We start from the raw sequence: 16,161 nt of genomic DNA on the forward strand, positions 1-16,161 counted from the left end.
GTGAAAGAATGTGTGTGTGCGCGCGTGTGTGTGTGTGTGTGTGTGTGTGTGTGTATATTGTATGTATTCACCCTGGCTCTGTGCGTGCAGAGCAGTGTATGTTTTACACTTTACAGTTTCTCGTTAAATGATTTTGGAAAACAATATGAGTAAACGCGCGCGCACACACACACACACACACACACACACACAGACAAGACATGCGTACATATAAAAAAAACTCACATTCCAGTGATATTGGCAGGCATTCACATACAATCTGTGTCTTTATAGTTGTAAATATACTGATTTGTGTGTGTGTGTGTGTGTGTGTGTGTGTGTGTGTGTGTGTGTGTGTCTTTTGTATCTTTTCACACATTTGGCAACGTGAACCAGAGAATGTTTTACATACTAAAGCAAGTCAAAATTATTGTAAAAACAATATAAGTTAACGATACTTGTGCACATGCATGGATATGAATGTACGCACACATACCATTGTATGAAGCAACTATAAATGCACAGCTTGTCTGTGAATGTCTGCCAATATCAGTGAAACATGTGTATACGTTTTTGTTAATGTGTGTGTGTGTGTGTGTGTGTGTGTGTGTGTGTGTGTGTGTGTGTGTGTGTGTGTGTGTGTGTGTGTGTGTGTGTGTGTGTGTGTGTGTGGAAGCGTGTGTGATCATTGTGTACCATCTGTGTCCAGATGTTGTGTAGAGAGCAGGCTGCGTGGACAGCCAGACAGTTGGCAGGCCTTCTGACAGGCCTGTGTTCCTTATTGATAGAGGGATCACAGAGACAGAGGAGTCAGCCGTGCTCAGCTAGACCACAATATTGGCCTCTCTGCTGTTATTCATCCCAGTCAGCCAGGAGAAAATGGGATGTTCTGAGCCAAGTTTATAGCTGTCAGATCTGGGCCAAATAGGAGTTGAATAGGTTTCAAACATTTGGAAAACAGCATGAGGAACGTTTGATTTGTCATACAGATGCAGCCAGATTATTGTGCCAGGGCTAAAGAATTTCATTGTATTTCAATTCTGACAAGGATTTTAATACAGATGACTATAAAGCTGAACCTGAAACACACAGCCTGGTGCATCACAGCGAGCAGCAGCGCAGGCCAACATGTTTGGCGGAGTGGTTCGACTGGTTTCTGATTGTTTGTGGAGGTGAGATTGAGGCATTGCATGTGCAGAGAATACTACTTGTTTACTTTAATCTCTGTGTTTAGGAGGTGAAGCAAAAACTGAGTAGATCAAACAAATCAAATACTTTTGATGTCCAGAGGCCATTATCACAAGTACAAATACTAAATATTATACATACATTCTTTTATATTTAGTTGTTTTGTTCTTAAAGTTTTACATCTTGTATAGTTTCTTTATAACTCGTTACTGTAACGCCAACCAATCTAAAAATATAATAAATAAAAATGCAAATATACCAAACCTACAGTAATCTAAACTACAATAAAGGCTTCTTGGAGTAAAGGACAAAACGATCTTGCACGTTACCCCACTTTCTGTACTTTTAAGCCTCTAAAAAAGGCATCTGTTGACTGCTTACTTTCTATTATAGCCTTGCATATCTGTCTTCCTGATCCCGCAACCCATGCCATCTTTCTTCCTGGGCTCCTGCCAGAGTTATGAAGCAGGGCCGACGTTTATGGAGGGCAGACCTTTTTTTCCCGGAGCTTTGATCCAGAAAGTTCTATAGCCTATAGTTTTGCAGGGGTCATCTGGGAGCAGCCATGTGGGCAAGCGGTGTGTGTAAGTGAAAGCATATTGAGCTCCTCATATTTAAACAGAGCCTCGGAGGCTACTACAAAATAAGGCCTTTGGTTTGAGGGGTTGTTAAGGTGCATGTTGGGTGAGTGCACACGTTTGCGAGGGCTACTAATGCGGGTGTGGGAAAGGAGGACCACCTCAGCACTAATCATTGAGAAAAAAAAAAGAAGATTTGGAGGCCAACCCTAAATTTCATCAGGCAGTATCACGGCTCTCCTATCTGTCACTTCTCTTTCATCAAACCCCTCCGTCCCCTATACAAATTATTCATGCCAGCAGCTAAATATATTCAAACCATTCTGTTTACTTTATTACTCCACTTTTATTCTGCTCTTTTCCCCACATTTGTTTACAAGAATAAAAGCCTACTCTGACAGAATTATCCCTCTGCACAACAAAAATAAATCACAGCGCTTGCATACACATCATTCACATTCAAAGAGCACAGCTAAATTATAGATGGCCCCTTTCTCCCCAAATATGCATTTCATTAGCATTTCCTTCGCCTGTTGTCTTTTTTTTCCCTCTGCCCGCTTGTGCGCACGACCCACTGATGTATGTGTGTGTGTGTGTGTGTGTGTGTGTGTGTGTGTGTGTGTGTGTGTGTATTTGCCTAGAGAATGGGAACAGACTTGCAGCAAAGCAGGACGCGTCCCCTTTCCCAAGCCTAATTTAGGATTCAATTACAATACTCTTTAAAAAGCGTCGACTTCGCAATTAATTATTTTAAGATTAGCCTGACAGTAATGGGCCTCCCACCGACGCCAGCCAGCCCATGACTGGCCGCCCGCACCCCAGGACCACTCTGTCTCTCCACATACACTCTATACACACACACACACACACACACACACACACACACACACACACACACACACACACACACACACACACACACACCTTTCTCTTTCTCCCCTTCATTCTCTCCCTCTCCCCTTCACACTTTTAGCCCGCCTCATCTCCATCTTCCTCTCCTGAGGAACAAGAGATAAATCTTTCTCGCCCTCACCTTCATTTCCCTCCTTCTGTCCTTCCTTTTTTCTACCTGCGTTAGACTAACTATCTTTTGTTACTTTGTGTCGTGCTCTGATCTCATTGACGGTTGCTACACAATTGATATTGCTTCAGTACGGCAGACCCCTTTTTATGAGCCACAAGGGCCTTCTCCCACGTCCTCCTGCGTCCCCTGCAAACTGACGGATGAGCCCTGCGACAATGCGCGCACGCACGTAAACACTCGCGCTCGTACATACGAGAGCATGCACAGCCGTCTGTCACCACTGCTGCCAGGGGTAAGCGGGGAAAAAACATGCCGCCCTCCTCCGCCCGCTTTGATTGGAGCCAAGCGAAGCATTTTTTTTCTCCCCCTTCCTCTCCTCTTCTCTTTTTTCTCTCCTTGTTTCGGAAATGAATGTCATCATCCATCCCCTTCCTCACTCCCCTGCAAGTCCCCCCCACCATCCACTCCCCAGGCAAACTTCAGCCAAAGCCCCGGATTCTGTTTATTTAAATATTTGATATGTAAGCTGTCATAAAATAAATGTCACAAGAGGGAAAAGGAATGGATATGTTGGGTGTGGGGAGAGAGGCCATTATGGATAATGGTTTCTGATGTACGCCGCAACCCTCTCAGTGTATCCCCCCCCCCCCCCCCCCCCCGCACACACACACCTCATGCAACCCTACCATACAGATAAACCTGCGCAAGACGGAGCCGAGAGACACAGTCTGAAGCAACAGGGGAATAGATGGAGCGGAAGCATGTACAATCTGAATCTGTGTGCAAGTGTGTGTATTGTGTGTATATATTCGCAACAAAGGCAGAGATGCAACAGCACACACACACACACGCACACGCACACTTGTTCGGCTAGCGATATGGAAAATAGGCCCTCCCATGCACAATTGACTTCTAATACATTGTATACTCCTCAAACCATCCATTTACCAGGCATTGCAATTTCAGGAGCCCTGAAAGCAGCACTTTGCAAGCACTTTGCAAAATACCTTAAAAAAATCTCCAGCCTTGACAAATATTCTCTCTCTCACTAACTGCCAGTTCTAACATGTCTGTTAAAGTGACAACACAGCCTTGTTCCCCTGCTATATTGAACATTTCTTTATTGACTTGCAAAGATTTCCATGTTGGACACATGATTTGGTGCTGCCGACTGTTTCAACACCCTGCCGCAAATACCTTTTGTAACACACACACACACCTCTCACAATCTTCCAGCTAGTGGCACCCGAAGGATTACACGGCTGTGACAATTTCACCCAGGAACTGATAAAAAAAAAAACGGGAGGTAGGCGGGGTGAATAATTCAAGCGCAGCTGCTGAGAAAGAGACAGAGTAAGAGAGATTCTCTTGGTGAACAACCTTGAATTTATCCTTGATGTCGAGATGCTAAAATATTGCAGATCAGCACAAAAAAAAAACTAATTAAGAATAAAAATCGTCGCAAAATTAGTGCTGACGGTATATTGGCTTGGCATTTCAGGGTCTTTTATTCTCAGACCTTTGCCTATAACAACCTCCCTGGTCACATCGAAGAGCTGCGGGAGGAGTGAGTGACATTAGAAGAGGAGCTGAAAGTCAAAGAGAGGCTTTGCCACATGTTGACCTTCATCACCTCTAAATGGTCAACAGTGTTTTTATTCCATTGGTCAGGAATACCTGTAAGATATACACCTGCAGCTTTGCCTTATAATGCGGACAGTGTCACACACACATACATACAAAAAACACCCACTTATATAACACGTAATACTAACATTCACTTGTGAAAAAAAATCATACCACCGACTACACAAGTACACACATTATACATATTCATGCACCGAGTACACACACACACACACATCTATATTCCACCTCTGCATTGACCACTCAACTATAACTCCACCACACAAAAATACACACCTCTGCATGACATCACATACAGTAGGTTCATTTACACACACTATTATACTTTTATATATATCCTCCAAATACACACATGCCCCCTACTTACCCTCTGCCCCCTTCAGAGTCGGGTCAGGGTGCCCTCCAGAGCGCCTCGCCCTCTTTGCTGTTAATTACCACTAATTGGCCCAGCTCGCTTTTTTCCCCCTGCTATAATGGAACCATTCATCTTTACTACTTAATGAGTAGGCACCGTCGTCACCAGCCAAGGTCACCCACAACTAGCATCCAAAAGACAGAAAGAAAGAAAGAGGTTTGGAAACAATTGAGGAAGGAGAGGAAAAAAGAAGAAGAGGCAGAACAGAACAGTAGAGAAAGATGGAGGAGTTGTTTATGCTTTAAACAACCAAAGGAGTAAACGTGCATTCGCAGAGGTTTTCAACTTATGACTCTAGCGTTTGGAATGTGCCCAATGTGTAAAAGAAGTTGAGAAATGTCTGGGAGCTGTGGGAGTCGGCAGTGTCCAAAACGCAAACCACAACACACACGGGGAATTTCAAAAGACAGACTAATTAAAATACGCGTTATATGCGAGTGAAAACAATGTATCCCTCACAACTATGCTTAAAGCACAGTCTCACGCACTTAATAGGAGCTGTAAATATAAAATGTATTTTTTTTAAACGCGGGGAGAGCCTCTTCTTTGTTTTATGCACACATAATAATTATCAAAACAATCACTCCGAGTGTCAGCGCCGACTCTAGGCCCAGCGGGAGAGGGCAACACGTTAGCTACCATACAACATCTAATTAACAGTGAAAGCTTTAAATATTAGTCTAGTGGATGCTTTGTATTCATTTCCGTTAAAAAAATGAAAATGAGCCTTATTACTAAAGAAAATAATAAAAGCAACAGCATTTCCTGCAAAATTGAGGATTTTATATATTTTTTAAAAAGAAATATATATATATATATTCTTCCCGTTATGTTATAAGTCACAGTTTGGTACAAACTTTTACCTCAACCTTCACCGTAGGAAAAAAAAAAAAGGGTCTGTTGCCAGGTCAAGTACTGCCCACTGAATAATAAGACGTTTTCACAGTACACAGCCAAGTTGTCCGCACCCAGCCGGTCAGACAAGACAACAATGTCTCACATTTTCTAACTGGCAGTCTGCTGCCAGTCTTTGCCTCAGGTACAGCGGAGGAATGTTTCAGGCTCAAGCATCATAATTTGTCCTGGCAAGTGACGGCAAAAAATCTGACAACCAGCCATTTTCCTTGGAAACATCTTTCCCCCGTCAGAGGAGTCACATTGTGTTGCGGATTCCTCCTCTCCGGTCTCATGTGGCATAGCAGTGGCACCAACAGTCATGTGCTCCTGCAGCGCCGTGGCGATCAGCGTGGCACGACAATGTTTGTAAATGGGACAGTTGTCTATGGATTATGTTAATGTGGTATTCCACACTCCCCTCTGGCAGGCGTCTGACATTACAGTAACCTTTGCATGTTTAGCCAACAGTAACTATGGATGTTCATTGAGTGAGGGAGACGCACGCGCACGCTTGCACTTAGAAACACACAGGCTCAGTTGTACAGAGAGATTAACTGTGCACAGCAAACATCTGCTCTTGTGAACTGTATTGATATCTTTTTTGGAAGGAATTAACATCTTAAAGAAATAAGACATTCAAACACCAAAATAAAGTTCACTTGTGTTGTCGATATCTAATCCAGTTCATCCAGTTTGTGTCAGAGGAGTGGCTGGAATGTCGAACGTTAAGTCTGTCCATATTAGAGGTGTGTAAGGCAAGAAAATGAGACAAATACCAAGAATAAATATCTGCAATCCACACCCAGTGCAACACATTACAAAATAAATTGCTAACATAACATCTTCTCCCACACACACACTCTCTCCAGTGACCAGTGTCAAACTATGCATATGTGTATGTGTGTGTATATCGCTGTGTTTCTGTGTTTGGAAGAGGATGTGGTGTCAAATTGTTTCCTAAATTGCTGTTATAAAATTGATCTTAATGAGGTAGAATTGAGCCAGCAGTGACCACTAGTGTTCTGTTGTGACTCGTGTCTATAAATCAACAACAGCAGACGCACACCAGCTTCGCTCTCACAAACACACTGGCTGGGGAAATATGTGCTTGACTGATCAACGGAAAGTGTGTGTGTGTTTGTGTGTGTGACAGAAAAGGACTAAGAGGGAGAAAAGGAAGTGGGAGTTGCAGAAAAAAAAGAAACAACACGAAGAAAGAGATAAAACTCATTAACAAAAACTCGGTATCCCATCGTTTTTCTATTTTTGTCTCTCTGTGCTTCACAAATGCGACATTCACCGTCTTACTGGTGTTATTTGGCTGTTGTTTTGTTTTTTTAGTAGCTGAGAAAATTGTCCCACCATGCCAGCGCTGATTAGGATCAACTAAAACCAAACAGACGCGTGACTGGAGTGTACAGTCTGGAAACAGAGACAGGAGTGCGGAGGCTTTGATGTGTAAAGTGACAGATGATGATGGTGATGATGATGATCATGTTGATGATGATGATGATGATTTTCTCACAGGCTGGTGAGAGGATGGGAGGAGAATAGTAGCAGTTTCTATGTCAAGCCACACACACACACACACACACACACACACACACACACACACACACACACACACACACACACACACACACACTCGCTATGTGGATTACAAATAGGCTTCTATGGGAGCAGTAATTTGCATTTTTGTCCTGAATGGGACTAAAAATACAAGGTTATGTTGAACAATTTTTATCATTTAACTGAAATTTTTGCTGTACTTTTTTGGAGCAAAAGTACTTATGTTGACACGTAACACCTGGGTCACATATTGTCTGTACTAATACAAATGAAACGTTTTCAGGCGAATTCTGACAGTAAAGACATGAATTTTCATGACAAGGAAAACTGCTGTGGATTTGTGTATAAAAAAATGTTCACGCTTACCTAATTTGAAATAAGATATTTTTGTTACTGTTTGTTTTTGCTTATGGTATGAGCAGAATTTCTAATAATATATTATAATACAAAGTTGCAATGGAAAGAAAATATTGTGCAGCAGAATATTGTTTTTCTGAATCCTTATAAATAAATACTAGAATTAACTCCTAGCTCCAGTCAAGTTGCAAGTTAAATGGTCATAATCTCCCTCCCTGAGTTATGGCGTTGGTCAAAGACACGTGAACATTATGATGTCGCAGTGAAGTTGACATCTGACCTTTTGGATATAAAATGTTTGCACTTCATCATTTGGTCCTATTAGACACTTTTGTCTTGACTAAAATGTTGTCATGATTAGTGTATGGATTATTGAGGTATGGTCATAAACATGTGAGGTCACAGGGACCGTGACCTTTGACTTATGAAGACAAAATTCCAAGTGCGTTTGTGCAAAATTTGAAGATATTAAAATGAAAGTTCTCCACAGATATCACTTTCACGGGATTGGGACTGATGGATGCAAGTACATAAGAAAACAAGTACGAAAAAACTGGCAACCCGAAAACACTATGCCTCTGGCTACGGCTGTCACCAGCATAGAGGCATAAAAAACTCCCATGATAATCTGCCAATTATCCTCTCCTCTTCACTTTTGTAGCTGAACTGTCGAAACAGGGAGAGAGGAAAGCTCTGCAGAGTTTGGCTGGATATCATGCTGTATCTTTGAACTGCCGTTAATTGCCGCAATCACAAAATTGCTCATTTTTAGCAGGGACCGACCTTCGTGTTTCCCATTTTCCTCTACTGCATCATGACCAAAGAGCATTCCAGGAAAGAAAAGGCAGCATCTACTGAAAGTGGGACAGTGTTTCAGTAGTGGCCCTCAGATCTGTTCACTATACTGTATTAATATTCGATAGGATTCGCTGGCTGTCTAATACCTCTGAATCGACTGCTGATCCCTTGGGAGACTTCGCTGGCTGCTGAGAGCCACGACAGAGAGATGGATAAAAGAGAAAACAGGAAAACTTGTTTTTAAAAGAGAAAACAATTTGTAGAAAGAACCATCTGTTTAATACGTATACAGTTAACTTTTGTTCATCTACCTAGAAAGGACAGAAAGAAAGAAGGAAAGAAAGAAAGAAAGAACTAGCCCCCCCCCCTCCTCCGCTGGGACAGAGGAGGAGGTCCCTACATTCAGCAGCTCCACGTGGCTAATTAGCATATGTGAAGGTCAGGGTGTCGGATTTGGAGTGGTGGGGGAAGTTTGGGGCCCCACCACAGAACCCACTGCCATGAGTTCTGGCGCACGGCCAGATACACAACACATACACACTATTAAAGTGAGGAAAACCAATATATGCGAGTGGGGACGACAACTTGTAAAAACTTCCTTTTTTTGCTCCCATTACTCAGTGGGGTGAGATCCAGAGGGAGAGGATTCCTTGTGCCGACATTTGCCAGCATTACTGAACTGAGATACCGTCTCTCTCTCTCTCTCTCTCTCTCTCTCTCTCTCTCTCTCTCTCTCTCTCTCTCTCTCTCTCTCTCTCTCTCTCTCTCTCTCTCTCTCTCTCTCTCAACTCGGCCAGACCCATTCCTGAGGAGTCAGCAGCGCTCCGTGTGACTCACTTCAAATATCACCTACATTTATACATCTCCGGCTTTCCCACATGCCCACTTTCTCTGCCTCTGCTCACGTAGGGAAGACAGCAACTTAGGTCTCCATGCAAGAGTGTTTATGCAAATCATGACCTATTTAGACAGAATAACAAATGTAGATTCAATGAAATTATCATGAAAAGCGCGTGAAACTAATGAAAGTACACCAGATAATGGTCATTGTTTTTTAAATGAATATCAATGAAAGTGTATTTTTTGAATTAATAATGATTAAAGCAACACATTTTCTACCATGTAAAGCTATTGGGTCCATGTAGAATTTGTAATTACATGATGATGCAATACTGAAGAGAGCCTCTCATTATTCTAGGGCTCAAGCTACATGAAATATGACCAGTTAGTGAGCTGGCACTTCAAAAACAACGATAATAGGTTTGGCACTATTTCATTATTGGATTTCATAATAAACAAATAATAATAATAAACATTTATTTGGTTTAACTGACTAAGTGAAATGTTTGCTGTGACATTTTTACAGTTATTTGTTGTAATAGATACATGTCTCCACACTAAAAGTAAAAATCTTCCTAATAATTATAAAGTGTTAAATCTGTAGCTTATTGCTGCATCGCACCAAATATCAGACCTGATAAATCCCAGAATGCCAGTGGAATGCTCTATAGTTTTCACAGACGGTCATCTGGGTAGAATCTACCACTGCTGACATAGACTAAAAAAAGGTAACGAAATGAAATTGAAATGACAAATGAATAATTCAATAAATTCAAAAGGATAAGTCGTATTCTCCCATGAGGACACTGAACTTTCTCGCTCAATATTGCTGTTAGTTTAGATTTTTCTGCTCCCTCCTGCCACCGACAGATCGGATAAGACGAAGCTGAGAAACAGCTGACACCAAATCAACGCCTGCATGCAGTAATTAAATCCTTTCCTCGGGGCATTTACACATCAACCTTTGACTCCAGGGGATGTTGTGAGTGCACAGTGGGGCCAGGCAGAAAAACTACAATTATTTTATTAGCCTGCTAATAATACATGAGCTTATGTGTAGTGATGCAACTGGACAGCTGTGTCCTTTTTTTTTTTTTTTTTCTTATTTTTCAAACTAAGAATTAAATGGAATCAACATGCAGACCAGGGATAACCCAGCCTGCCAATTACCTACACAGGCTCTGTGTTTCATCCAAGGAAGATGAAAAACGCTGTGCGGGGTCCTTATCGGACGCAACAGAGCAAATTAAAATTTCACTCTGGTGTTGCTAATCAGCACTGCGCTTGCTGGCCAAGACAGAGATGTAAACAAAACAACGTAAGCAAGCGACTGACGGGAGGGGGCAGAGATGGCAGACAGAGAGGGGGAGAGAGAGAGAGAGAGAGAGAGAGAGGCACATTGTGAGAGGGGATGGGTTGAGGTTGGACTGCTTAGTGCTGACGAGGGGGCTTTAGACTGCTCCTGCCTGTAAACATAAACACACACACACACACACACAGAGAGAAAAGACACGCTCAAGGACACACACCCACAGTAACAAGAGAGGCCCAAAAACACACAAACACACCTGCGTGCCCATTTCCTGACCAGACCCCATGGGCTGTCCGTCCGATGCAGATCATGTACCATAAATTAGATTCCAGCAGCCACAGTCAGGCTATCACTATGCACAAGGCTCCCTGAGATACCCGCATAATACAATGTGACATTGATGCATAGCTCCCATTATAAAGTCTTTGTTCGTATCACACTAATAATTCATAAGAGAGAAATGTAAACAGTATGCACTGGAGAGCACTGCAAGAGGGGATCATTTCAAGGTAAGCAAGTTACCAGGGATGGGTTTGGGTCTCGTCTTTGATATGTAGAACTACTGAGCTTTGATTTCAATTCTTAAAAGAAAAACAAAGGCAAAACACTGAGCATAATGCTGCCAAATTAGTAGAAACTGTAGATATCCATTCATTTTTGTTTTATTAGGTCAGATTCTAAATGAGTTGCTGCTGTAATTATCTAAGCAACAACACTGTTTCGAACTTGCTAGGCTCTCATTATTATCTACTAATTACCTTTATTGTTCTCTGCGTGAGTTCTGATTAGTGGATAAAGGACGAACCCTTGTTACAGACAGAAAATGCTGTTTCATTTATGATATAAACTTAAATAAGTCATTAGGATTTCATATATGCTCTGATATTTACGAACACATGCTGTGAGCGAGGAAGGGAAAACACATACACATTGTGTGAAGCAGCTGAAGTGCATTCAAACAAACGCTCAGACAGAAGGTCACAAACTGAAAACATTGAATGTTGTTCTGTTTTCCCTCAATCAAATAGGCCATAGTAATTAAAAAAACTAGGACAATGTCATTGTGATGAGAGAGCGGATTCATCTCACACAAACGCATCTAAATAACATATCTCATGTAACTCTGGTGTAGGTGCACACATACAAACATACACACATATTGTGTTGGGGCTCTGTGTTCATTTTGGTGAGAGGCCAGACAAGTGAGTGTTGGGGCGGGGGGGGTGGGCAGCGGTGTAAATGAGGTGCACTCCTGAAGAGAGGCAGTGGGGAGGGAAATTGAATTTGAAAGAGGGAAACTGTGCCAACAGGTGACAGAGGCGTGCTCCGACCAAACGCACTCTGAAGTGAAGCGCAGTCATATCACGGGGCCAATTTGGAGGCAGTATTATGCACTACACCGCTCACCTTTCTCACACAGCCTGTCAGTGCACAGGAGAGCAGTGCTGCTGCTCCAAATATGAATTAAACATAGGGCTTTTGTAGCGTGAATATACTGCTGCTGAAATGTTGGTAGAGGCAAGAAAAAAAAAAAACACAGTAGCACATGCCATTACTCCTAAACTGGGAAACTGAAAAAAGGAAGGAAAAAAAACATTTGCAACATAAAATGTTAAATGTAAGATTTGGGTAAGGGATCGGTTTGTAGAAATCATTGGCGCTAAGAAACTGAATAAGAATACATTAGAATATGGCTCATAGAACTGTATTTAACTGTCGACTAGCAGACATTCATTAAGTTTACTTTGATTCATATGCATATTTTATACCGAATACACACAGTCACCAATAATTATTTTAGTGAGAGTGAGATTAGTGTATTTCTGGTGACCATCTTATCAGCACATAATTTGACACAATCAATACAACAGTAAACCCTCCCACGCTAAAACGTTCACTTCATTTTCCCAGCATCCAAAGCAAATTGCCTTTGATTGAAACAATGTAGGTTAATGAACTACTTTTGTCTAGCGAGAGGCAGACAATATAAGCTGTGCTCAACCACTATAGCCCCCCAGTCGTCCAGATGTGCCATCCAGCAGTGCGCATAATTTAGTGCATCAAAAACAACTGCAGAATAAAGGCTCTTCTGGAGAAACGTGGTGATGTTTTGATTTTGGAGTCCTGGACTGGCAGCTATCTGCTCCCCTGGGTGCCTTCAGACGCAAGAGGTATTTCAGCACTGGGTTCATGGACACAGAGGGACGCTTAAGTGCAGTCCCCCAAATTCAGAGGGAGGAAGAGTTGAATAATTAGCAACACTTGCTTTCTTTCCTGATCTGTTGCAGCTTGGGTACCCTCGAGCAAGGCAGTCAACCCCAGCTGCAGCAGTGCCTCAACAGTAAAAGTCAGCTTCAGGGGTTATTATGTAAAACTGTGGCTGTGAGTAAGAGTGCTTCAGGAAAAGTAAGTCTTTTCTCATATTTCAGACTGTTAATGCACAAATAGTTTAACAAGGCATTAACATTACATGTAGTCGAAAAGATAAAGGTGTTAGATCATTTTTTGTGCATTGACAATTTATATCAAATAGAATAAAAAATACTGGACAATGCTTACCATACCAAAAAAAAGAAGATTTAAACTATATATAAAGAACACATTATCTATTTTTCACTGAGGGCTGACATTGCAGGGTTTTTGAATATCTGTTCTTTGTGTTCAAAGACTATTAAAATAATAATCAGGAACCACCTAAACCCTCATAAAACTGCAATTATTGAGTTGGACAGCCTCCAAGTCGCGAGCATTCCCACCAGACACAAATGCAGCATCACCACAGCGCCACAGCCAAAGATCCCTGCGAGAATCTGGCTTTTTTTCCCTGAGTGCAATCTGCCCAGTGGGGCCACAGGGAGCCAATCAGATGGCAGACTGGGTGTCAACTGTGAGCCAGGAGTGCGGAGAGCTTTTATCCAGTTTACCTCCACTATTCAAATCCTCAACGGAGCTGCATGGGAATAGACGAGGCGCACAGACGCGCTCCGGCTCGATACGGAGCGCACGGAGAGGGACACGGCCTTTGAATTTTTTCTGATTGCTTTAAAAAAGCCAGGAGAATATGTGTAATATGGAATAATATATAAAATACGCTTTTTATATTCATGTTTTTTCTACAGGAGATTTTTACTTTGACAAACAAAAGCATTGAGTACCACACGTCCTCTAAACAGGGCGTTTCGCAACGTGTCTGACACCACGTCGGCAAAGAGATGAATCTGTCCAACATTAACCTTGGTTTTTAATAAATTATGACAAAAACTATTGAGGAACACAGAGAATAAACAACTGTAATAGTAACTATTGAAACGTGCTGACGGAAACACACCCTCTGGTGCAGTCTTTAACAATACAGCGTAATTAAAACAGCCAAATCAATGAAGCTGCTATTTATAAGGGTCTCCTTCCTTTTTTCAGTCATACTGAAACTCAGGTGTCTGGTGTTTACAAATAAAAATTACGTGCGTGTAAATATGTTTTTCTTCCTGCATATAACCAACATATGATAAACAACCATGTTCATTTTTATAATCAAACTCCAGCACAAAGCTACTGGACCTAAAGACTGACTGTGGTCAACACACACACACACACACACACACACACACACACACACACACACACACAGAAAACACCAGGTATTATGAGTGACATCCCAGTGCAAGGAAACTAAAGTTCACTGATGTGCACCAGAGCGCCTGACTTAAGTTTCCAAAGCTCACCTGCGTCCTGCCGAGGCCTTGTCCTCCGTTACCCGGGCTCAGAGAGTGAGGGTGGTTCCTTTGCTGTCCTCCCCAGCCGTGAGCCGAAGCGGGTCCGTACTGGGGCCCCACGTCTTTCCCCAGGCCCATAGCGCCCTGCTGCTGCGCCGTGGGGCCACTGTAGTCTTGATAGGCAGCGCCATAACCCCGCATCATCGGGCTGGGGGACGTGAGCAGCTGGTTGAGGGTCGGGGTGGCCCCTGAGGGATGCTGCTGCTGCTGCGGCTGCTGCTGCGGCTGCTGCTGCTGCTGCTGGGTTTGTCCCGGGAACCTCTGGAAGCCGCCCGAACCCGCTCCCAGGGGAGACTTGCCGTGGCTTGTTGAGGAGTTGCTGCCCATCATCATGTTCCCAGGTTGCCGGCACCCAGAGGGCCCCATCATCCCGTAGGCCCCGCCGCCGTAGCTCGCCCGGTACCCCGGGTACTGGTTGTACTGGTTGTTGTGGAACCCTGCTTCGTGGGAATTCTCCATGCTGTTATGTGCCGAGGAGTGCGTTACCCCCATCCCACTGCTTTGTTGCTGCTGTCCGCCATGTTGCTCGTAACAGGGCCGTGGAGTGTAATAGTTGTTGTTAAACTCGGAGTTGTTACTAGTTGGCCCTAAGTTAGAATGATCGTACCTGGTACTCGTCATCCTCTCCGCGGGTTTACAGGTGAGCTCCCCCTCACCTTTACCTGGCATGTGCTGCTGCTGCTGCTGCTGTGGCTCCCCCTGCCCCCCCAACAGGTTCTCTTTGCCACCGTGGTGCTGGTGATCCATGCCCCGGTCTCCACGGGGCCCCTGGCCGTTGTTATTGGCGGTGTTGTTACTTTGGATCTGTCGCTGCTGATGTGGCGCAAATTGGCCAAATTGCGGCGGTGGCTGCTGCTGAGGCAGCGGCTGGGACTGAGGGGGATCTCCGCTCCCCACACATTTCAGCTTGTGGTTCGCGATCAAACCCGCTTCCATCGAGGAAGTGGTTGAATTAGTCGACGCCGACGCGGACGTGAGGTTATTCCCATCCTTGTCGTGGCCGTCCGGCGCGCCGTGAGTCGTGGAAGTTGAATGGACCATGTTGAGCTCGTTACGGCGGCGATGGTCTACATTATTCAGAGTCCCATCTCCGGCTCCCAACATCGGTCCACTTCGCTGCACGGTCCCTCCTCCTCCACCTCCTCCGGATTTCCCCGAATTGAGCTCCGGACCCAGACCGCTGGATAATTTCTTATTTTTGTTATTAGTTCTGGTCGGAGCCGATGCCACTTGCGCAGCCATGGTCACTCCAACATCTCAGCGCGCAGTGACAGCAAGCCCCGACCAGCGTCGCTCACAGAAAATAACACAAGAGGGCAAGAAAAGCACAAGCTGGGAGGTGAAAAATATGTTCAATGGAAAAGCAAGCTTTGTTCTAGCGCTGGCGTTGCTGTGGCGGTGGTGAGACGGTGCGTCAGTGAGGCTTCATGTTGAGAGTTTCTCTGCCAGGTTTAAACGAAACTTTTTTCTTCCCCCCTCCGCCTCTCCTCCATCCCGGTTCTCGGTAATATGTAGCAGCGTCTCCCGGAGCCCCTGTGGCCCAGCATGGCATGAGAGAGAGCGGGCTCTACCAGCTTATCCACCTCCAGGGCTCCGGCGCGCCTCGCGTGGAAAATCCGGACTGGAGCAGCGAGCCATTACGCACGCCGCATTTTCTTTCTTGTTTCTTTTACGATGATTTAAGGACAGATTTCAGAATAAAAACGATACACCGACGTGGTTGTATTTTAACATGACATACATGTCCAAATTCTTATTCCAACATAAACATTTCGACCAGTAAT

General features: G+C 43.7%; 1 protein-coding gene across 5 annotated transcripts in view; it reads right to left on the reverse strand.

Annotated features, from left to right (window-relative positions):
• LOC117755835 (AT-rich interactive domain-containing protein 1B-like) overlaps positions 1-15,937 on the reverse strand; it is a 176,086-nt gene extending 160,149 nt beyond the window's left edge. For all 5 annotated transcript variants that reach the window (XM_034575958.1, XM_034575956.1, XM_034575957.1 and 2 more), the window contains exon 1: positions 14,327-15,937. In XM_034575958.1, the coding sequence (XP_034431849.1) occupies positions 14,327-15,619 (1,293 nt within the window). In that variant the 5' untranslated portion in view covers positions 15,620-15,937. The remainder of the gene's footprint in view (positions 1-14,326) is intronic.
• Positions 15,938-16,161: the final 224 nt, after the last annotated feature.

This window comes from Hippoglossus hippoglossus, chromosome 22 (genome assembly GCF_009819705.1).
Source record: "Hippoglossus hippoglossus isolate fHipHip1 chromosome 22, fHipHip1.pri, whole genome shotgun sequence".
NCBI classification, from domain to species: Eukaryota; Metazoa; Chordata; class Actinopteri; order Pleuronectiformes; family Pleuronectidae; genus Hippoglossus; species Hippoglossus hippoglossus.